This window comes from Microchirus variegatus (genome assembly GCF_963457635.1).
Source record: "Microchirus variegatus genome assembly, chromosome: 3".
Lineage (NCBI taxonomy): Eukaryota > Metazoa > Chordata > Actinopteri > Pleuronectiformes > Soleidae > Microchirus > Microchirus variegatus.
Window position 1 is genome coordinate 16,181,725 of NC_139804.1, and position 23,680 is coordinate 16,205,404.

Consider the following 23,680-nt stretch of genomic DNA (forward strand, 5'->3'; position numbering starts at 1 on the left):
ATGTCCACTGTTTGCTTTGTACACAGACACTGTTCTAGGGGTAAGATGGTGGCACAGATGTACTCTGTATGTGTTCACCTTGATGACCAAAAAAAACATTCCAAAAAAAGAACCTACTCAATGTGGGCGGAGTCATCACTGCATGGCTGCTTGAAACTGCGGCTTTGTTTTTTCACGCGACACACACAAACACTACAAGTGGAAAGGCAACTTAACTGTGCCGAGGTGAGTAGAGCAGTTGGAAATCTGCCATTATATAGCAGTCGGGTAGAAACACATACAAACAGCACTGATGCAATATGTTTTTAAGTGGCCTTCCTCCAAAGTTGAGGGATTTCCTAAACGTCCCACATACAGTGCTATGCAAAAGTTTGCGCACCCCTGTAAATTTTCTTGATTTTCCTTTATAAATCATTGGTTGTTTGAATAAGAAATATCATATAGGAGACAAACACAGTGATATTTGAGAAGTGAAATAAAGTTTATATGATTTACACAAAGTGTGCAAGAATTATTTAAACAAAATTAGGCATGTGCATAAGTTTAGGCACCACAAAAGAAAAATGCTGTGCGTCCTTCTTTTGCAGAAATAACGGCCTCTAAACGCTTCCTATAGCTTCCAATTAGAGTCTGGATTCTGGCGGAATGTATTTTGGACTATTCTTCTTTACAAAACATCCCAGTTCAGTCAGGTTTGATGGTTTCTGAGCATGGACAGCCCGTTTTAAATCACACCACATTTTTTTCAATAATATTCAGGTCTGAGGACTGAGATGGCCATTCCAGAATATTGTATTTGTTCCTCTGCATGAATGCCTCAGTAGATTTTGAGCAGTGTTTAGGGTCATTGTCTTGTTGAAAGATCCAGCCCCGGTCCAACTTCAACTTTGTCACTGATTCCTGGACATTGTTCTCCAGAATCTGCTGATATTGAGTGGAATCCATGCGACCCCAACTTTAACAAGATTTTACCAAGATTGTTTTGCTCAAATAACTCTATTTTAGTTTAATCAGTCCACAGCACCTTATTCCAAAAGTAAGCGTGCTTGTCCAAATGTGCTTTAACATACCTCAAGCGACTCCGTTTGTGGCGGGTGCAGAGAAAATGCTTTTTCTGCATTACTCTTCCATACAGCATCTCCTTGTGTAAAGTGTGCTGAATAGTTGAACGATGCACAGTGACACCATCTGCAGCAAGATGATGTTGTAGGTCTTTGGAACTGGTCTGTGGGTTGACTGACTGTTCTCACCATCCTTCTCCTCTGCTTATCTGAAATTTTTCTTGGTCTGCCACTTCAGGCCTTAACTAGAACTGTGCCTGTGGTCTTCCAATTTCTCACAATGTTCCTCACAGTTGAAAGTGAGAGCTTAAATCTCTGAGATAGCTTTCTGTATCCTTCTCCTAAACCATGATGTTGAACAATCATGGTTTTCAGGTCATTTTTAGAGTTGTTTTGTTGCCACTCTTCAGAGAAGATGCAAAGAGGAGAAACACTTACAATTGGCCTCCTTAAATATCCTTTCTCATGATTGGATTCACCTGTGTATGGAGGTCAAGGGTCACTGAGGTTACCAAAGCAATTTTGAGTTCCAATAATTAGTGCTAAAGGTATTGAAATCAAAAAATGAAAAGGGTGCCTAAATGTATGCAAAGCCTTATTTTGTTTAAATAATTCTAGCACACTTTTGTTAAATCATATAAACTGCTATAATAAACAGTTGAGCCTATAGCAGCATGGATCACACCACTTTTCAGTGGTAGAACGATCGGGGAGGCCCTCAGCCAAATGAGAGCCACTGAGATTGACATAACTGAACAGTTTATCTTTCCTGCCAGTGCACTCTAGAGGGGCACATGGAAGGGAGGGAGGAAAGTGAAAAAAGTGGAAGGCAGGGGAGGAATCAGGAAGGTCAGAGGGAGGAGCAAATTGGAGAGAAAAGCTGGAAGAGGGAGGGCTGAGCATTTAAAGAAGTCATTCTGAGAGGGCACCTGTAGAGAGGACAGGAAAAAGTCAGAGAGGGGGGTTTGAAGAGAAATCCCCTCTCACTCTTCTCTCTAAAGGCAGACTTGTCCTTAGCAGGCAGTCAGCATGGGGAATCGTGGTTCTCAAGAGCACCAGGACTCTGAGGGTAGGTGTCATCCAGATAGTTGTGTCCCTTTGCAGCCCCCCACCCCCTTGTCTCATTGCTCTCTCTATCTCCACTTTGTGAGTTGTGTCTCTAGCCTCTTATTTACAGTGTTGGGATACTGTCCAAGAAAAGTCTCATTCTGCCGTCTGGCTTTCTTTTTTCCAGCATGTTCCCCTTCAGCCTCTCTCTCTGCCCATCTTCCCTCCCTTTCCCTCCTGCGTATGCTCTCTTCCCCCTGTGGCAGTCGGTGTGGATTTTTGACTATATTTAGGCTGTGCAGCTCCTGGTCAACAATGCAGACTCAGTAATGCGAGTTAGACTGAAATGCATACAGAGGGGGAGAGAGAGGCAGAGCTGGAGCTCTTGCCACTGCCACACTCAAAGAGGCCCTCTCAATCCGAGGATTTCATTATCCCAGTCCTGTGAATGTGAACTACGACTGGTTCTGACGTAGCGCTCAGGCCATTTACAAGGCCAGGTAATGTCAATGAGTGGTTGGATGTCTTGTTGACATTATTGATTAGACAGACCAATAGAGGTTGTGATTTTTAGAACTATTTTGTCTCGTCTTTTTGTCTAAGCATAATGAATATTCTTACATGCATGAGAAATAGTCACGTCTAAGTATGGACAGAAAGGCAGTTTGCTGTGTTATGGCCTGAAGGCCTATCTGTAGTGCTTTGCAGGTGCCATGTTAGCTGCTGCGTTCAAATACAGCAAGAAGGGAAATTTTGAACTTGAAGAGTGGGAAAAGTGATGAAGAAAGTACAAAGATCTAATTTTGAGGTGTTTATATCTATTCAGAAGGATAGTTTTGTTCTTGAAGGTGAGATCCTAAGATGTGCTGTTACAGTATATTTTCAGCAACAAAGAGAAAAGGGATTAGTAGAATTGAAGCAATTGGAGACATCTTTATCTAATAGAAATTAAATCTATTATTGAAACTGCTAGCATACTTGGGCTGCACAATCGAAATATAACAGATTAGACTTTTTTTTAATATAATGAATACATTGCATTTTAAGATAAATTAGTAAAGGTTGTTGCTTCCATGGTCTGACTTGTGAGGATTCAATGCAGTTCTTTGTCATTAATAATTGTTTATTTATTTTTTTCTCCCTCTGAATGTCAGATAAAATTGAGTAGTTTATTTCTGTCTATCGGCATCTAACAAATAATTATTAGCATTTTTAGAATTTTACATCAAAATATTTCACAAACTAATTAGAAGATATGACACTTTTGATAATTGGTCAAATTATTGATTGTGTGAAATGGCTGTTATGCACATGGGTGAGTAACAATTAGATTAACATTAGATAAATGCCTCAAATCCTCAGCTGGCACTGGAAAGACTTAAAGCGGACCTAGACCGGAAGTTCAAATTAACGCTGTTTTTTAGTGTGTATCTGCGTCATTACCTTGTTTAAGAAGCCCTGAAGGTTCTAAACAAACAGTTCAGCCATTGCTGAGAATGTTGTGTTGTATTGTAATCTCGGGCTCAGCGAGATGTCTGAAAAAACCCGGTCCGGTTACGTAAACACCAGTTCTCCTGAACAGCAGATCCTCCTGCTCCGGGCACTAGTCCGGGCACATCCGGTTGCGTACATTGAACCGCAGAAGAAGAATAACGTCCGTTGTGGAGGTGTTTCACGAGCGACAGTGTCTTCTGACTCTGGGTCTGACTCCGGGTCAAAGTCGTAAAAGGGACTGCGGCGGGGAGTCGTGATGAAGCTATTTTTAAACATTGTTAAAACAATGTTTTGATAATGAGGAGCAGTGCGTCCACCGTTCCAGAGGGGGGAGCTACGCTTCTGAGAACTCTATAAGAAATCCACAAACCATGTTTTGTTTGTCCCACTGCAGCCAGACATGACTTTCAGAACATTAGTGATGTTGGATGTCATTGTGTAAACACAGCGTGTCTACTGTGTTACTGTGTGTACCTCTGTGTTATCATGTTGGTATAGGATTAAGTCATTTCATGTGTAGATTGACTTTGTTGTCTCTGTGTGATCCACAGCAGGGGCCTACTATCCTGCCCAGCCTCAGTTCAACCCCCCGGTGCAAGCGGCACCCGTCATTATGAATCCTGCCCCTCAGCAGCAGCAACCACCACCTCAGCCTCCACAACACATCCCCACCAAACGCGAACGCAAACAGGTAAAGTTCATATTAAACAACACTGCAGCTTTGATAGCACAAATACAGTTGAGTCTTTCTGTATTTTTTTTGTTTTGACTTCATGATTCCAAGTAATAACATTTTATTATCAGGATGACGCTTGAAAAGGCTTTATGTTTGACCATGGATGGATGGATGGATGGACACTCACTGACTCCACACACAGAAGCATACATTAACCATAGGACATATATGTAACAAAAAAATATTGTATTGAAGCAAATGTAAAAACAGACTATCAAAATAAAGTTTTATGTAAAAAAAAAACACATGGAAGCAATTTGCCTAAAATAGACAGTTATCAGTTTAGACAGCATCTGTTAAGCAGAGTAGGTCAAGCCCTGAAGCTTCCATTTTTACACGAAACACATGTTGAATATATCATATTGTGTTGTTTACAAATTAAAAAAAAATTGTTTTTCCTCCCAGCTGCTGTAAGATAAATCCAATGTTTCTGCTTATCATATTTCTAGCCCTTCAATAATGAAAAAAAGTTGGATTATTGTTGTATTTTGTGATGACACAATAACTTTATCTGGTTATGTGACCATGCAATGATTCTGCCTATTGCTGATTTAATGTATGCTGTGAGACCACAACTCTTAAACAGTAATGAGGGCCACCAATAACAATTTATTCTACTCAAATATTACTCACAAAAAATTGACTGTATGCCTACATGTGTGTACTTTCCAATACTCGGTACTTAATAATGCCATCGCAGCAAAAATAATATTTTGAAAACAAATTGATTTCGCCCACATTAACTGAACAAAATACAACATTAACAACATATTTAGATATGCTAGAAGATTGCCTTGTTTGTAATGGAACACCACATTTTTAGGTGAGCAAAAATTCAGCAACAGATATACCCGAATTAGTCTGGAATTAACAATACTTCATATTTAGTGACAAATCCTTGGCGCTTCGTCATGTTGGTTCTTTAGATCATTTATTAAATGAATTGTGTTGAAGGAGCTACTTTTTTCTCCTCTTCCTCTTGACAGTCTAGCAGAGCACAGGTAGCAGCCTGCTCTACTTTTTTCGTTATTGCTTATTTAGAAGTATTTCCAAAATACTGACAATGCAATAATTGCCGCACACATGCTCAGCTCACTTGAAGATGTGCAAAGTGGTATTGGGTGCAGCAATATAAAAGTATTTTTAGGAATACAAATGTGAGTACACAAGGGCATAATCATTATCGGTGCATCCTTAATAAATACAGTATAGCATAGGTGGGAGGAAATCTCAACCTAGGAGGTAGGATTTAAGGAAGCACATGAATACATGACTGCTGTGCTCCATCGTTGTGGGACTTGGATGAAGTTGCTCAGAGATATTTTCATTTGAGCGTCATGGCTTCAGTTTGCATTGTCAAGCACCGGGTCAAGTTTTGCAGTTCAGTGTGAGAATTTCTGACATCGTGTCATGGGTTATAGTGTTTCTGTTTATTTGGAGACAAGTTGTGTAATGTAGACACTTTATTGTACAGGGAAGATTTAGCCTACTTTAGATTTGCCTCCACAGTAGCAAGAGCTGTTTCTGGAGACTTGTTTTTGGTTTTTCAGCCCCATTCTCATGGTTGTGTTATCACAGGAACACTTGGAGGCTTGAATAGATTGTGACCAAACTTTAGTGACCCAAGATTATTGCTAGAGATTGTATCTTTGTCAATTTGAGCTTCTTAGTTTAAGAGAAAATAACATGCTTGGTTGCTTAGGTCAGTATTTCCCAATCCTGGTGCACTCAGGTGTGTTGGTGTAGGGAAACATCTAAAACATGCACGACAGGATTGGGAAAAACTGACTTAGGTAACATTCTGAGTGTAAAAAGCACAGTCTGTTTATGATCCACGCACTCAGTTTGAAACTTGTGATTTAAATGTTGCCCTGACAAAGGCCTCTGGTCAAAACATGTACATTATAAGATGATGTAGCCAACAAAATAAAGGCTTCTTAATTCTTTGCTACTTTGTTTTGAGTGCCTGGATCACCAACCTGTTTGAAATCGATAAAAGTAGAGATTTGTACCGGTATGGAATTAGATTTCAAGTGAGGCAGCTAGCAGCAGGTGACGCACAGACTGAACTGATCAGTCAGTATAAATACATAAATACAGTTCATGTGTTTAAAGCGCAATTTCATTTTAAAACAAAACTCGAAATGAGTGTGTACAGTTGTTGCGTCATCCTGCCAATGCATTTCATTTTATACAGTTTTAAATTGTATATCAAGATATGTATTTATATTTTGAAGTTATATGATAGTGAGTGATATTGCTATTAGGTAGATATGCTGTATGTTACCATAGTAACCTGGTGACTTGATGCTACTGAAATAATGCAGCCTGGTTTTTTGTTACAGTCTCATTGTTGATGAGTCAAGTTCTAGTATTCCAGATTTACTCAACAGGTCTCTGAGACTCAACGTCATCATAGTGATCAATACTTCCCTGAAATACCTTCTGCCCTTCTGCCCTTCCTGTTGAAAATCAGTTCACTGCAGGCAGCAGCAGGCTTTTTGTCTCTCTTTTTTAGACGATGACACTTACCACATGATGAACCACTGTATATTTCAATCAATACAAGCTTTAGATAGGAAGCCTGGATAGATCAACATTACATTTCCTAAAGCAACAAACATCTGTTGGTTTTCCTTTTTTTATTACTTTAGTTTCATAAAGCCAATTATTCTACATCATGCAAAGAAAGAAAAAAGGACATGGGAAGAGCACAGATGGGTGATAGAAAAAAAAAAAAATAAGCAGAGGGGAGATGAATCTAAATAAAAACATTTGTACATATTAAGAGTTAGAGATAGGGCCAGGGTTTAAGGATATTTCCGTCACAGGGCGGAGGCCTTCTCATAATGGTATACGATAAGCATTGAGAGAGCATATCCAATAGGACAGGAGGGAGCATTTTAATCAAACAAAAAACAATTAGTTACATAGGTAATAATTAATAGCCTCCTGTTATGAAGAGAGGCCACTTATTCTAGATGAGCTGGCCATTTCCTCCAGTATGTAGTGAATTTGTCCATGCACGTTTTCAAGGAAAAGGTCAGTTTTTCCATGTTATATATTTATTTAACGATTGCAACCCACTCCCCTTTTGGTGGGGACACTTTTTTTGTTATTATTATTATTGTTATTATTCATTACATTTCTAGAGCGCTTTTCTAGACACCCAAAGCGCATACAAATTACCCATTATTCATTTACACGTTCTCACTGCTGGTTTTTAGCTACGTCTGTAGCCAAAGCTGCTCTGGAGCAGACTGACGGAAGCGTGGCTGCCAATGTACGGCAATTGGCCCCTCCGACCACCACGATCATTCATACACACATGGAGAGATAAACAACCATTCATTCATTTTTTGAACTGCGGAAGGAAGCCGGAGAACCCTTTAGATAGCCACCTTCTAGTAATAGCTTTTTTCTGGCTACTCACTTTATTTTAATCGAATATTTATCGTTAACATTGATTTTGGGGGAGATATTACCAAGATAAATTGTGCAAAAATCCTGTTTAATCCCAAAGCCTACTATTGACTTAATTTCTGCCACTACATCTTGCCAGTAGGATCGTATGATCGGACAGTCCCAGAAAACTTGGAAATGATTCGCCTGAACATTTCCACTCTCTCTCCAGCACCATCCATAACTTGCCTGACCTTTCTGATGCTGTCTGATTTTTGGGGTGATAACAAATCGAATTATATTCTTACACGAAAATTCCCTCCAATTTCCAGAACTGGAAGTGCTCATTTGAGTTTTACAAATGCTAAGCCAATCATCTCCTGAGATGGTTATTTTTGCTTCTTTTTACCAGTTTAATTTTACGTAGAGAGTGGAAAAACCATTGAATGACTGTAAACAGGAGTAGATTTGGGTAATTAATCTTCGGTTTAGTTTAGATTTGTATGTGTCAATCAAAATGTTAATTAAATCAGAGCTGCCTTTCTCTGTTGGTTTTCAGTTACAGATCTTCACTTATATCAGCCATATTTTATTAAACAGGAGGGAATCAATTTCACAGATGTTAAGAAAAAAAGTTCTTGAAAGATTCACTTTCTCTGTCCATTTTGGAAATTGGATTGGATTTTTAGAAATGTTAAAGATTACTCTTAGGCTTGTGGACCACTAGCACCAGAACACATAGAGTAGCAGAATTTCTGATCCCCCACATGCCTAAATGCAACCTGAGATCCTCCGATACTGGTCATTTTAAAAGTGACCTGGCCGTCTCTGGTCTCACTCATCAGTTGTGGAATAACCTGTTGGAGGAGATCTCAGTTCTGACTCGGGACTGAAGAAGCCTCTTGGATCAGGTGAGATTTCTTCATCTTAGCTCAAGCTAGTCCAGTTGGGGTGCGACAAAAGCTTAGTGGTAGAGCAAGTCATCTTTCAACTTGAATGTTGTGGGTTTGATTCCCAACTCTGGTAGTCTACATGCTGATGTGTCCTTGGGCTAGACACTTAACCCCACGTTGCCGTTGTCTGTGCTGGCAGTGTGCGAATGGGTGTGAAAGGTGAGTGATAAAAAATGTACTATGGGTGAATGGCAAAACTGTAGTATAAAGCAGCTTTGAGTGGTCATCAAGACTACGACTCACTTTAACATTTAGCTATAGCTTGGCAAGAGTTCCAGCTTTTATCAACTTTGTTAACTTGTGGTTTGTCACAGCATGCATTTCGTTTTAATGTGTGACAAATATTACCCAGTAGGTTTGGCGGGTAAATGTGTGAACTTTATATCAACATAGTGAACATTTGTTATATTGTTATTGAAGGAAAGTATATTATTGGATTATTTCCCAGATCTACCCCACAAATCTTGATAGCATTTCATCAAAATGTAAACTCAGCACCTCAGTTGGAAAACTGTATATTTTGTGGCAGCTGTTTGCTGTCTCCAGCCTCTCAGAGTCCTTTGTCAGTTGTGAGTTTGGAGTTAGTGTGCCGTGAACTCGACCTCAACTTGGTGCTCTGTAAAACTAAGCTGCTGCCCGACATATTTCCCACTTCTACAGTAAGTCTAGTGTTTCTTTTGCTTTCAGATGGCTCTCTCCTGGTATGTGGTAGCTCTCTGTGAAGTCAAGCCCCAGTTAGTGCCTCTCATGTAATCATCATATTTACATTTGGTTATATTTGAGTCACAAATACAAGAACCCTTCTTCAATCCAGCTAAGATAACAAATGCTATTTTCTGCGCAGCTGTTCCACAGGAAGACATTTCTTAATAATTTAGCCGATGTTTCTATAGCACATTTTAGTTTGACAGTTGCTTTATTTTTCATTTATAAAATTATTGTCTCATGGCGAGCAAAAACATGCACAGTTTGAACTGGTTTGTCTTTGTATGTATTTTCATAGTGTTTCCTTCACTGTGCTGCTCATCAGTTGTGTCTGTGTGTCTTGAAACTGGTTTTAACTAGTTTGGATTGTTGTGTGGGTCGTTGGTTAACTTTTGACCTGACTGAAGATTGTTTTACTTAATGTGAACTGGATCTAAAAACTTGAATTTGTCTTCAATTGTTTAAACTTACCAAATACTATAATTCGAACAATTATGCCATTAGTTTGTGTTCTTTATTTCCATGTCGAAAAAGGCATCGTATTGTAATATGAATTTAAAAAAATATACACACATATATATAACCATATAACCATACATACATACATACATACATATGTATATATACACGTATATGTACGCGTATAAGTGTATGTATGTATACGTATATACACGTACATACATGTTCGTATAGTGGTATGCAAAAGTTTGGGCACTCCTATAAATTTCATGATTTTCCTTTAGAAGTCATTGGTTGTTTGGATGAGAAATGTCAGTTAAATATATTATATAGTAGACAAACACAGTGATACTTGAGAAGTGAAATAAAGTTTATATGATTTACACAAAGTGTGCAAGAATTATTTAAACAAAATTAGGCATGTGCATACGTTTAGGCACCACAAAAGAAAAATGCTGTGCGTCCTCCTTTTGCAGAAATAACAGCCTCTAAACGCTTCCTATAGCTTCCAATTAGAGTCTGGATTCTGGCGGAATGTATTTTGGACTATTCTTCTTTACAAAACATCTCCAGTTCAGTCAGGTTTGATGGTTTCTGAGCATGGACAGCCCGCTTTAAATCACACCACATATTTTCAATAATATTCAGATCTGGGATGAGTGAGATGGCCATTCCAGAAAGTTGTATTTGTTCCTCTGCATGAATGCCTTAGTAGATTTTGAGCAGTGTTTAGGGACATTGTCTTGTTGAAAGATCCAGCCCCAACACAACTTCACCTTCGTCACTGATTCCTGGACATTGTTCTCCAGAATCTGCTGATATTGAGTGGAATCCATTTTGTTTACTCCGAACAAAGTAATTGGCTGTCCTGCTGACTGAAGTAGAAAGTGATATGGTACAGCTATCAGTTTCACAGTGATCTCGCCACCCGATCTTGACAGAAAATAATTCTATTTTTCTAAGTCCTTGAATCAATATGGATCAATATGGAGTACAAGAAAACAGTAGGCAAATGAATAGACCCGTTTCTGCATCCATTCATAATCATTCAAGATAGAATGACATGACATGACAGTTTCCCACCGCCAGTATGAATCCTTTAATCCATTAAAGAGGAGTTCAGTGCCTTTTTCTTGCTATCCAAGTGCCTTTTTCTGGTATACATGGCTGCTTATCAGTAATTGTGGTCTCCTTGGGTGGACTTTGTCTCTGTTCCCTTCTGGCCCCAGCTGTACTGCACCACTGGCCTCATGGTCCCACGCACACTCACCATCTCTGTTACCTCCCACAGAAAATTAGAGTCACCTTCGAAGTACTGTGACAAAAAGAAACTGTCTGAGTGGCATTCATACTTCAGCTGTGAGACCGTGTGTAAAGGTGTTTTTGTGTGTACATGACCACACCTCAAGGTTTGCATTCTAAATATTTTAGGGTGTGATGCCTTTGCAGAAAGCAGGTAGAGATTCAGTATCTTGTGAAAGGTACAGCGGTATGACTCAAGGCTCTGTCGCAGCCAGTATGTCGCTATCAGTAGTCGATGACCTTCTGTGCAGTTGCATTTTCATCAGATAGAGTAAGTGGAAGTTGGTTAAACTTTCTGTATTTTAAAGTATGTATTCAAGTATTTCTAGCTGGTGGTATCATATCGTTAACTGCAACCATCTGCGTCATGTTTTATCCTGCATGTTGGCTTTTTTTATTGGGACTTTTCTACTTTTCTTCTTCTCCCTTGCTCTCCCTCCGGTGTTGTGTCAGACAGAAAATGCAGAGGGGAGGGGGTGAAGGACATGTCAGCACATAGCTCAGCTCCACGTGGCCACCCGTCTCCTCCCTCTTCTGCACCGGAAGGGCTAACTAACTAGTCTTCCTCTGCTGCTGTGGCAGCCTCCCCCCTCTTTCCCTGCTGCCCTCTCCACCCTCTTCTCCTCCTCTCAGAAGGATTGAATCTTAAAAAAATGGGGAGAAACTTGAGTGTGCAGGGTGACGGAGCAGTGAAAGAGAATGAAGAAAATGGGGGGAGTTCCTTGTGCCCGCTGCAGCTCATTTGATAAGTTTTATTTTCCTAGAAACCCTCCCTCTTGCTCTGCCCCTCCTTCACTCTCTGGCCCCTTCAACTGTTAGCCTCTGTGTGACGAGGGGGGTGTGCATTCCAGTACCATAGCTTTACAAGGCCAGTCGCTTTATCCCCCCCTCCCTTTTCTGTTAAGCATATGAAAGAGGGAGGGAGTTAGTCAAGTTGCTAGCTAGCTTACTGACAGTCAGACACAGCTCTGTCCTGTTCTACTGTTTTGTCGATCACCCTGAATGGGTATAAGTTAGGCTGAGGTGAACCTAAACTTTACTACAACTACCTGTCACCCTGCTTTATGGGATTTAAAGTCCAACCACGGGCCTACTGGAACTGCTTCCTCAGGCCCAGGATAGGAGAGGCCTGCTAGGGTTTGTCATGCTCCGGCAGAGGAGGTGCTGACTTGCTAAACCAGGTTAAGGTCAGTAGTAAAAGGCAAATGTTGTTTTTATTTAAGTGAACATTTGGTCCAGGAGCAAAAGTAGTAAATTAGCTCTCTCTTAACTTTTTTCAGTTAAAACCTTGTCCAGTGACTTTGTGTGTTAGATTATTCAAAAGCTTCTGCTTCATACAACTTTGGTAACAACTGCGACTTCCAAAATTGTGTATGCAAAGTTTAAGAAACAGGAAAAGAATGCTGACTAGAAAACACGTGCAAAGAATGGACACACCTATAAGTGAGTGTTCAGATTTTCTCTTAGCATTTCTCCCTTTGCCTCTGACTGTTTGTGTGTGTGTGTGTGTGTGTGTGTGTGTACATTATATATTAGCTGCCTGTTTTCTGAACTGACTGTGCTTTGCCTGTGAGAGTTTTCACATCAACCTAAATCAGCAGAGGAATTCGCTTGACGGTTTGGCTTAAAGTCGATCAACTCGACTCTAGCTCAGTCAGATAGCTTTCCTGGTGACTAAGAGGCTGAAGCACGTTCAGTTGTGCAGCAGAGGAATTTGTGCAGTGGTTAGTGTTTGGATTTGCTGTAGCTCAGTATTTAGAATCATGCAGCTTTCATTGAATGAGGATCAGCAGCTGGAAAGGGAGGACACAACAAAAACACAATTCATATTTTGCAAGTTACTTTTTAGTCACTATTTCCCCACTCCCTTTCTTTTTACTGTTTTTCTTTTGAAGCCGTAAACAGCCAGTTTTATTACACTCTTTATGTACCTTTCCTGCAGATGTATCACCTCCTCACTTTACTCTCTCTATGTCATTATTGTGCAGTTGGGTCCCTTTTTCTTACACTGGATATTCTCCCTCTCTTCCACAGATCAGAATAAGAGACCCTAATCAAGGAGGCCGAGACATCACGGAGGAAATAATGTCAGGGGGCCGCAGTGGCTCTACCCCGACCCCACCACAGGTAAGCTACAGCGCCATGGTATTTAAGACAAGTCCATTTCTTAACAAAATCGGCTAAATCAAAACTTCATGTATGGTTAGGGGTGACGGTGGGGTCTTAAAAAGTATTAAACGTTGATAAATCAATTTTGGGAAAATTAAGGACCTTAAAAAGTCTTAATCATGATTTCATGAGGTATTAACTTTTGTCCATAGAGTTTGACTTCAAAAAGTATGCAGTTTGTTAAAAACAATGATGCAGAGGCATGCTCGCCCTGAAAGATTGTCTCGGGGCCAATGATGTTACGCATCTTGCGAACGCACTCCTCCTGGTGCGAAATAATATCCGAAATCGCCCGAAATTGTGCTCTATAGTTTTAATTGCAACCTAAAACTGTTTTGTAAGTTGCTCGGCTTGAAGTGGTGATAAGGACTTAAAATATTTTGAGAAGGTCTTGAAAAAGTCTTAAAAAGGTATTGAAATTGAAAATGAGTTAATGTCCTCAGCTGTCATACACTACGCATTACACTACAAAGCACTGTCAAGTGGAAAAAGTAGTGTTTCCCCCTCATGATTTAGTGTGTGTTTTGTGTGTGTGTCTCTTGACAGTCAGCCATATCTGGATCAGAAAATACAGCAGTGGTGCAGGCCAATGGTGAGAGCATCACATCTGCTACAACAACACTGGTCAGACCAGGTGAGTGACACATGGGCAGAATCTTAAATGTCTAGGGTGTAAAATGCGGATACAATTATTTTTCATTTGACAGAAATCTAAATTAAAATAATTATTGTTAATTTTGTTTGTACAATCACAGATGAATTGTTCGCCCCCAAAGGACAAACTAAATACACTTTTTTAAAAGCAAATTGAAGGCTAGATAGTTCTTCCAATAATTTGCAAATTGAAGGGGGAGGTTAGGTGTTAAGTGTTGCAATGTTACTTAATAGAACTAACACATCGGCTGTGAAATTGTTTTTGTCACCATAGTATCATTTAAAAATGTTTTAATATACAATATACACATTAAAGGTTTATGAAACTTCATTCATTTAGTTTCACAATATATGTATTAAAGCAGCAATTGTCAATTGGCAATTGGCAATACAACCAATGTTATGGGTAGTATATTTAGTTCTGCAAATGATTACCTAAATGTTACACACTGGACATTTAAATTTAGCTTGGTCCTCCAATCATCATATGTCAGAGTGCTAACATCTGGCTAAGGTTTCTGGTTCAGTGTAAGGGTATCTACCAACATTGGTCTGATACTGTCTTTTATATCCTTTTTAAACAACTAAGTCATGCTGATGCATTTATCACCTAGCTACAGTTTAAGCAGCCAACTATTTCCGTAGCGGTAGAAATAAATGTCTCACTTGGGAGAATCCCTGCTGAGGTTTTTTCACCTGAAAATGTTTCACGACAAAATGTACTTGGCAGTTTTGCTCTTTGCAGCCTTTGCACAGTTAAGGGTTTACTTTATATTAAGAATTTGATGGATGGATGGAAGATTTTACCCTTTTTCCCCAATACCTTATTCAGAGACTTTGACCAGTATTAGACCATTACTAAGTATCATATTAGCTCATCCCTAATGTGGACCAAATTAAATGATTATTCGTGTTTATTATGTAATCTGATCTTTCACAGGCAAATTACAGACTGCAGCTTCAAGTGAGAGAAGGCTGTGGCTTTGATCACAATAGTTATGTGTTATCCTATTGTTTTATGAATGAGCTTTACAAAATGAATAAAACAAGACATTGTTGGTTTACTTGTTGTAATAGTTTAATCAGTTTGAATATACACTATCAGTCTAAAGTTTGGACACACATGTGCATGGATAGACACTCTCACCCAGGACATGAGATTTTTTTTCTTGTTCTGTTATGGAATGGAAAACAAATTCATTTTCAGACAAAATAGCATCTACAGAGACCAATTCTAGTTTTGTGGAGTATTACATTTTACCCACAGGCATTAGTTTCAGGCAATGTTGAAAGAGCTGGTCATGCTAGAAAAGAACTGGTTTGTTTGTGAAAATGTAATGTTATTGCCAGTTTGTCAAAGTTGTTGATTTGTGGACGTTGTAAAAAACGTTCAGCATGTAACTAGATAATGACTGTGTGAGCTGAGGTCTCACCTGTGGATATACTATAGGGGAGGGAGGTGCCTGTGTAACAGTGTTTTTCAGTGGCGCTATAATAAGAGAGAAGATGGGAATGTTATTGATTGGGACACCTGTATATCGTCTGGGAAGAGCAGATGTTCTATTATACTGAGGCTACATGCCTTTGCTTTAAAAAAAAAAAAAAAAAAAAAAACTTCTGTCACGCACCTTTTAAGTAATTTGTTCCCCTTTCGGGGATTTGAAAGTTGTTCACTGTCGATCTTGGGTCAAGTCTTGAAGAGATAATTTGCAACATGTACAGTATTTTTTGCAGATCCAATAACATCTTTTGTCTGACCTTTGAACCTACAGATGACAGAGATAAACCTACGCCTCCTCCTCTGTCAAAATCCCCTGAACTTTCAAAGGGTCACCCCATCCTCACAGAGGCTTCGTCCTCTGACACGAACACTAAGCCCCCCATACCCCCTCTATTATCAGAAGCAGAGGATCACTCCCTCAACACTGTTTCCACCCTCACACCCAGTGCTCCTGTTGCAGAAGTGATGGACGCTCCTCCAAGGGAACCCACTCCAACACCTCAATCAGCACCTGAAGTGCCAGCTTACCCTGCACCCCTTCCTGACCCGGTCCCCACCTCAACCACACAGGACAAAACAGACACGAAAACTGCACAAGAGGAAGAAATGGAGGACGAAGAGGTAAAGACTAAAACAGAAGAGGCTGCTGCCTCTTTGGACATAACTCTTGCACCTCTTTCTACCACTAATGGTGTTGCAGTGGTCGAGCCTGAAGAGCTGTCTGTTGAGTTGCCCCCCAGTCACCTGGAGGCTCCTCTAGATTCTCCTATTGCGCAGCCTGAGGAGCTCCGCCTCCCCAACGGCCTACCAATCCCAGACCCTGAGGCCCCTGCTGTCTGTGCAGCCGAGCGTGATGACAGCCCCATTGCCGAGCCCGTCATCAGCCAGCAGCCTATCATAGAGACTTCTACAGCCATCATCCTGGAAGCACCTCCACCTGTTGTCCAATCCACAACTGAACCTGTTGACTTGCCCACACCTGAAGCTGCTGTCCAGGAGATTCCTGAAGAGATTGTTGTCCCAGTAGTGCCCGCCCAGTCTGAGGTAGAAGAAACATCTCCTCCAGTCACTGAGGTTGATATGGAAGATACTCCAGTGCCCGAGACCACTGCCAAGGAACAGATGCCATCACCCCCAGAGACGGTTTCCTTAGCCGAAAGCACCCCAGAAACCGTGCCCGCTCCTCCCCCTCCCACAGCTGAGGAGAAGGAGGACATCCCCCCTCCTCTGACAGTTACCCCTGCCCTTGTAGAAACTACTATGCAAGGTTGGTCAGGTTCTCACATATGTGTGTTTGATTTCAGTTCTCTCTACTTTTATTAGATGGCACAAATCCATCAGCAAATATGATTCTTTTAGCTCCAAAAGCTATTCAACTTTAGCATAACTAGCATGTTAGTGCTGATCTGTGGCTCATGGTTTTTTTTCCCTCTAGCTGCTGTGTCTGTGCCAAAGAAAAAGAGAAAAATGAAGGATCTGAACAAAAAGGAGGCAGTAGGAGACCTCCTAGATGCCTTTAAAGAGGTGTGTGCATGCACAGTAATACATTTATTTATATATATATATATATATATATATATATATATATATATATATATATAGTATTTTCCTTGCTTTCACTGTTTGTATTAATAGAGTTACTAAATCATAGTCGGCAGCACTGGCTGCTACTGCTGGTGTAGGCTCCCTGCTTGGAACTGGAAACTTGCTTGAGACACAGATGCTCACTCTCACTGAAAATATGGCCGTCATCAGAGACACCCTCATGTTTAGTAGATTGGATAATGCCCTTCAATAAATCGCTTCTCCACTAGTGCTTTCATACTGAGACAAGGGCAGTATTCCACTTACGTGTCGAAAACACAATGGTAGCTCTACTTCTCTATGCATGGATATGTTTACAGTTCCAGGAAAAAGCTGTCTTAACAGTGACATAAAGTGCCAAACATATTTATAGGATGTCATAGAACATATAGAACCTGTTGTTAAATGGCAAAAAATATTTCCCTGTGTCCCTGCTAGCAGCCATGTTTTTAAGGAGAGTGTCCATGTCCCAATGACTGTACAACACCTCATACACCTTTTATAACTTTGTGGAAAATTCAAATGAACCTCTACGTTGCATAAACCTCCCAAGGTTAATTTATTTTACTTTTACATTTTACCTACTGTGAGACTGCTGTCATACTTGACTAATACCGGTTCCATCTGTGACACAGGAGCAGGTTGTGGCCCCACCAGAACCTGAGCCCACCCCAGCACCAGAGTCACAGCCCCCTGCTGCTGTTTCCCCTCCTGCCCCAGAGGAGGCTGACCTGACCTGGGAGGATAAAGAGGACAAGGAGGACAAGCTGGATGCTGAGAACATTCAGCCAGATCCTCTCTCACCCAATGACAAGAAGTACCAATACAAAGAGGGTGTGTTTATGAACCTTTATGCCTTTCAGCTCGCTTACATCCATGACTTACACAACCGTTCAAAAGTTTGGGGTCTTAGAAATGTCCTTATTTTCGAAGCAAAAGCAAATTTTTTTTCAATGAACATGCCATTAAATCAATCAGAAATGCACTCTATACATTGTTAATGTGGTAAACGAATATTCTAGCTGCAAACGTCTGGTTTTTAATGTAATACGTACATAGGTGTATAGAGGCCCATTTCCAGCAACCAACAAGGCTTTTTGATGATTTGGATGTCTTGACTATATTTTCTATTAATTTTGCAACTATTTATTCAATATACTTATTCAACCTTTTGATGAATAAAACTGTGAGTTTTAATGGAAAACATGTGAAAGGTATTATGTGTATGCTGGCTTCATTGAGAATATAGGAGTGAATTTTGATTGCTTTCCTGCTGATATGAGAATTCTGTGGAAAACGAAAGTGATCAAATCACAATGTATGATATTGAAAAAATGGTCCACGAGAAGAGGTGATGATTTTTAAAGACATTGCCCCTCTTTTTTCTTTTTTTTTTTAAAGTGTAACCTCAACAACAGTTATACTTTTAGTATCTGCATTCATAGTCAAAGACAGTAGTTTCACACCCAAAACATCCATTTGGCTCTTTTTGTTTAATTTTTTTGCTCCTTCGTTGTAATGTACTGTTGTACCTGCATATTCATTTATTAATGAAATAATTTCCCTCTCCGACTGCCACCTGGTAGAAATTATTATCAACAGTTCTACTCTACTACTAATCTAGGATCATCTCCTCTCCTCCACTCTGCAGTGCTGCTTGGCTCTGTAGTGGAGAATTCAGTTAATGACACTGTGTCCCACTTTCATTTTAGGTTGATGTTGAGCAGAAAACCAGTTTATATTAGAAAAGCATTCAGAGAGCGTAGACCTCCGCAAGGGAGCTCAGTGCCTACAAAATACACCCTGCCGGTGCGCAACATGTACGGATCAAATTATCAAATTTAATCACTTGTTCCTGGTTTCCGGAAAATTTAATCCAAATCCGTCCACGACTTTTCGAGTTATGTTGCGGACAGACAGACAAACAGACAAACAAACTCCGGCGAAAACGTATACCTCCTGGCGGAGGTCAATTATACAATTCCCAAACATTATGATAAAAATCAAAGCATCAATTTCTGTGTTATGATCCTGTTTCAGAACAATGGAAACCAATTAATCCTGAAGATAAGAAGCAATACGACAGAGAGTTCCTACTGGGTTTCCAGTTCATCTCAGCCAGCATGAACAAGCCTGAAGGTCTACCAGCCATCAGTGATGTTGTGCTGGACAGGGTGAAACACTCACTTTATTTTTCAAATTTTTGTCACAAGTATAGAAAAACATGACGACGACACAACAGAAGAATGCTTAAGTGAAATTTCTTGAAGTTTCTTTCTCTTATGCTTCATCATCTATTTTTCTGTTCAGGCTAATAAGAACCCGCTACGTCAACTCGATCCCATTCGTCTACCAGGAATGAACTGTGGCCCTGACTTTACTCCCTCCTTTGCCAATCTTGGCAGGCCTGGAATGGGAGGAGGAAGCAGAGGACCAGTAAGTTTCCTTGACATGATTTATGAATTTGCACTTCAACATAGACAACACTGAGTCTTCATGTGCTCCTGACCTCTTTCTTCCCAGCCTCCAGGTTTGGGAATGGGAATTCCCACTTCACGCCGCTCCCAGCAGATGCAGAGGAAAGAGCCAAGGAAAATCATCATCACCAGCATGTCGCTGAGTGACGACGTGCAGCTGAACAAGGCAGAGAAGGCTTGGAAACCTTCAGTGAAGAAGGTCCGCACCCGTGCAGTAGAGGAGCCGGAGGAGAGTGGAGGAGAGCAGCAGAAGACCCAGGAGCTGTTTAAACGAGTCCGCAGCATCCTCAACAAACTGACCCCCCAAAAGTTTCAAGAGTTAATGAAACAGGTGACTGAATTGACCATTGACACCGAGGAGAGGTTGAAAGGAGTCATCGATCTCACCTTTGAAAAGGCCATCTCTGAGCCAAACTTTTCGGTGGCCTATGCCAACATGTGTCGCTGCCTTATGGGGGTAAGTGATGCCACACACCAAGCAAACACCCATATATTTGTTGAATAAGCTACAATGTTTACTTCAGGACTATCTGTATGGCTGTGAGTGATTTCTCCTCCAGTTGTGCACATATATGAATATGTGATGATGATGATGGTGTTTTTTACATATCATTCAGTTTTTTGAAGTGTGGTTGTATGGGGTACTGACACATTGTGCTGATTGTGAAGTGTATGCCTGCTTTATTAAGAACCAACTTGTGCACCGGACAATCACTCTGATAACATGGCTGGAAAAGGTTTATATAATAAAACCTATGCCTATGCCTTTAAGTCTATGTTATCTTATGAATATATTCATCAATTTTCTTGCCATTAGACAACCTTTTCTCACTCTTGCACCAAAGTCCATTGTGAAAATGGGCATTTTTAACATTTTGTGGGGATATGTGAACTGTCGTCTACTGCAGCTCAGTTTGATAAGTTTGTACCACTTAGGTGTATTTGAACGAAGGATTTCAAACCCCAAAGTCACAAGATAACATTTTTGATACTTACTGATGGAGTCAGCTTTGGATTGACACCTCCTATGTGTAATGATCGCTGATTTTCTACTATGTACTATGGTGTGACGAGTGAGTAAAATTGCACAAACGCTAACTGTTCTTCATATTATTGACCAAAAACATCTTTAAATGGGAGGAAAAGGCCTTCAAAGGGGAAGTGTTTCTGTGATTAATTTAGAAAGCTGACATACACAAAAAAAACATTGGCAGTCCCAGTTTGTGCATGCCTGTGAAAGGTGACAATGTAAATACGTAAGTGAGGAGCCACTTGCACTACTGTAATGTCCTTTCCTGATCTTAGCTCATAGTTTTTTCCTCTTTTTTTTGCAGCTTAAAGTCCAAACCCCAGATAAGCCAGGAATGAATTTCCGCAAACTGCTGCTAAATCGATGCCAAAAGGAGTTTGAAAAGGACAAAGATGATGATGAAATCTTTGAGAAGAAACAGAAGGAGCTGGAGGCTGCATCAGAGGTATAGTTACAGTATGTCTTGTGAAACTGTGATTCAAACATGTCATTGTTATTTATATTTTGAGCTGTGACATTTAATGTGAAATACTTCATGATTTTTAGCGCAATCATCCCCTCTCTGTTTTTTCTTTGTTGACAAAATATCGATCTGTCCCTTACAGGAGGGGTTAAAACAGCGGCTCATTGATGAGCTCGAAGTGGCTAAAGACCAGGCCAGGAGGCGCTCGATGGGTAACATCAAGTTCATTGGCGAGCTGTTTAAGCTTAAAATGCTCACAGAGGTCATCATGCATGACTGCATTGTAAAGCTGCTCAAGAACCATGACGAGGAGTCCTTGGAGTGCCTGTGTCGACTGTTATCCACCATTGGCAAGGACCTAGACTTTGAGAAGGCTAAGGTAATAGAGTGTGATAAAGAGACAGTAGTGTTCATAAGAGTACTCCTATACATTCTTATACATTTATAGTTAGGTTAAGGTTTAATTTAGGGATGCACCAAAAATTATCGCCCCAAAGGCTTTTATCACCAAAACATAACCACTGAAACAAAGTTGTGATGACTTATGCAAAACCTGTGGCCAGCACGCACCTGTCTATTCCCGCTTGGAGTCTGTCCAAGATCAGTTTAGAACACCAATAAAACAGTTCCAACAAGATGTGAGGACACTGTGTATTAAATGCTGGAAAGTATGACTGCATACGGCACAGATTATGAACTCCCCGCGACATTTACTTCACACCAGATAACATTCTCTCTCTTTGAGCAGTTAACTAAAGAGATCAGCTCATCTGCTGCATCTGTTATTCTCTTAATTGCAGCACTAAAGCACAAAGATTGAGACCACAGAGTGAAAACCATAAAATGTGCACTCTTAAGAGCCTGTCAGTACGTTTTACTAAGATCTACTCGGATCCCCTGCACTTCATCGCGACTGTACTAGATCCTCGTCATGAAGATCAATACTTGGATGTGGAGATGAAGCTGCGCATAGAGATATTATCCAGTCTGCGTTGGATATGGAGAGCCCGCTTAGAAACGGAGGAGTGCACGGGAAGAAAGGCCTGTCTGTCTGCACCAGACGAGGGGTGCTCTCTATAATATAATATACTATAATTGCAATGCCTTGACTTTAGTAAGTACTTACTTACTAGAAGTAAGTACACACAGTCCCAGACGAAACAACAAAATTAGATTAAAAAAACAATGGTACATAATTGGCATTATGTCATTTGGTTTTTTTAGTTTCAGTTTTCAGCCAAGTGTTTCCTGATTTTCGGTTTCGGCCAACAATTTTCATTTTGGTGCATCCTTAGTATAATTTGATGATGCAGTTGCAGAGTATGAGACTCACCACGCTGTTTTGCTTTTGTTCAGCCTCGTATGGACCAGTATTTCAATCAGATGGAGAAAATCATAAAAGAGAGGAAAACCTCCTCTAGGATTCGCTTCATGTTGCAGGATGTGCTGGACGTTCGACGGGTAAGTCAAAGGACACTACACAAACCATATCGTTCCACGAGGACTCCTTTAGATTGTGACATACAAGGCAGGAAAAAAATACCCATTCTCATGAAGCATGGGTAAACATCATATTCATGTAAATGTGTAAACTGCAGGATATTCCATTTTGTCATACTTAAGTATGACAGCTCACCGTTATATTTTCCTCAAGTTTGGAAAACACAGGTTTCAGTGTACTTTTGAGCATGTATGCGCACGACTGATAGACTGTCTTCATGTTCACAGCGTTGCAGTGTTCAGTAGCTAGTGTTAATGTAATGTATATGAATTAGAGCATGGATAACCAAGAGGGTCAGGCTTGGTTTGGACCAAAATGCAAAAGTAAAGAAAAGTTATTTCAGTGACGCATAGACTAAAATATATATATAATGGAGACATTCTGCTGTTTATTCAAGCACTGGTGTCTCCTAGGGATTTACCATTTTTTAAGCTCAATACTATGTCACATCTTTCAGCCATAATCATTTCTGCAACTGCTAGTCGTATGTCTACGACAATGTTTACACAAAGTTAGCTTCATCATTGTTCCTTTTGATGTCATTTACCTTAGCACGTAGATATCGTGTTAGAATGTGTGTCGAACTCCCCAGAGACATCCATGTTGGTCCTTGAGCCCGGTGTGAGTCTCAAATATGGGCTAAAAAAGAAATGTCTTCCTCCACTCTTTAATACAGGGCCCAATCACAGAGCTGCTCTGTGCAATTGGCTGAGACAACAGACTTCAAGCCTGCTGACATTGACAGTGTTCTAACTATTTCTTAAAGGATAAAATAATAACATTTGTTTGTGCCCCACTAGAGGTTTTGGTCCTTCTTTTATTGTATTTTTAAACTTATTTTCTGTGAAACGATGCTGCAGTCCTGTAGTTCCACTACCAATCCCACCCACAGTGTAACAAAACCTGCTGTCTCCAGTGTTTTTACAAGCCAAAGACAGCTGCTCTGAGTCAGCACATTGGCCCAATTTGTATCCTGTGTTATTTTATTTCCCTTTTGATACAAACACTGAAAACAAGTCTTCTATTTTAGTTCCTTATCAATCCTTGTCTCTCTCATGAACATATGATAGGCAAAGTCATCATGTAACACAGACCCATACGCCAACATTCCTTTTAGCTCAGTCAGAACAAAAGAAATTATA

The 23,680-nt window shown here is 40.2% G+C and overlaps 1 protein-coding gene across 5 annotated transcripts in view; it reads left to right on the forward strand.

Annotated features, from left to right (window-relative positions):
• eif4g1b (eukaryotic translation initiation factor 4 gamma, 1b) overlaps nt 1-23,680 on the forward strand; it is a 70,406-nt gene that overhangs the window by 37,132 nt on the left and 9,594 nt on the right. For 2 of the 5 annotated variants that reach the window (XM_083886238.1, XM_083886239.1), the window contains exons 7-18: nt 4,154-4,293; nt 13,194-13,286; nt 13,875-13,962; nt 15,755-16,750; nt 16,919-17,007; nt 17,703-17,901; nt 19,108-19,241; nt 19,378-19,503; nt 19,591-20,001; nt 20,879-21,019; nt 21,180-21,416; nt 22,394-22,498. In XM_083886238.1, the coding sequence (XP_083742364.1) occupies nt 4,154-4,293; nt 13,194-13,286; nt 13,875-13,962; nt 15,755-16,750; nt 16,919-17,007; nt 17,703-17,901; nt 19,108-19,241; nt 19,378-19,503; nt 19,591-20,001; nt 20,879-21,019; nt 21,180-21,416; nt 22,394-22,498 (2,759 nt within the window). Of the gene's footprint in view, nt 1-2,004; nt 2,131-2,473; nt 2,609-4,153; nt 4,294-12,211; nt 12,347-13,193; nt 13,287-13,874; nt 13,963-15,754; nt 16,751-16,918; nt 17,008-17,702; nt 17,902-19,107; nt 19,242-19,377; nt 19,504-19,590; nt 20,002-20,878; nt 21,020-21,179; nt 21,417-22,393; nt 22,499-23,680 lie in introns of those variants that run through there. The other 3 variants (XM_083886240.1, XM_083886241.1, XM_083886242.1) reach the window with 3 other exon arrangements.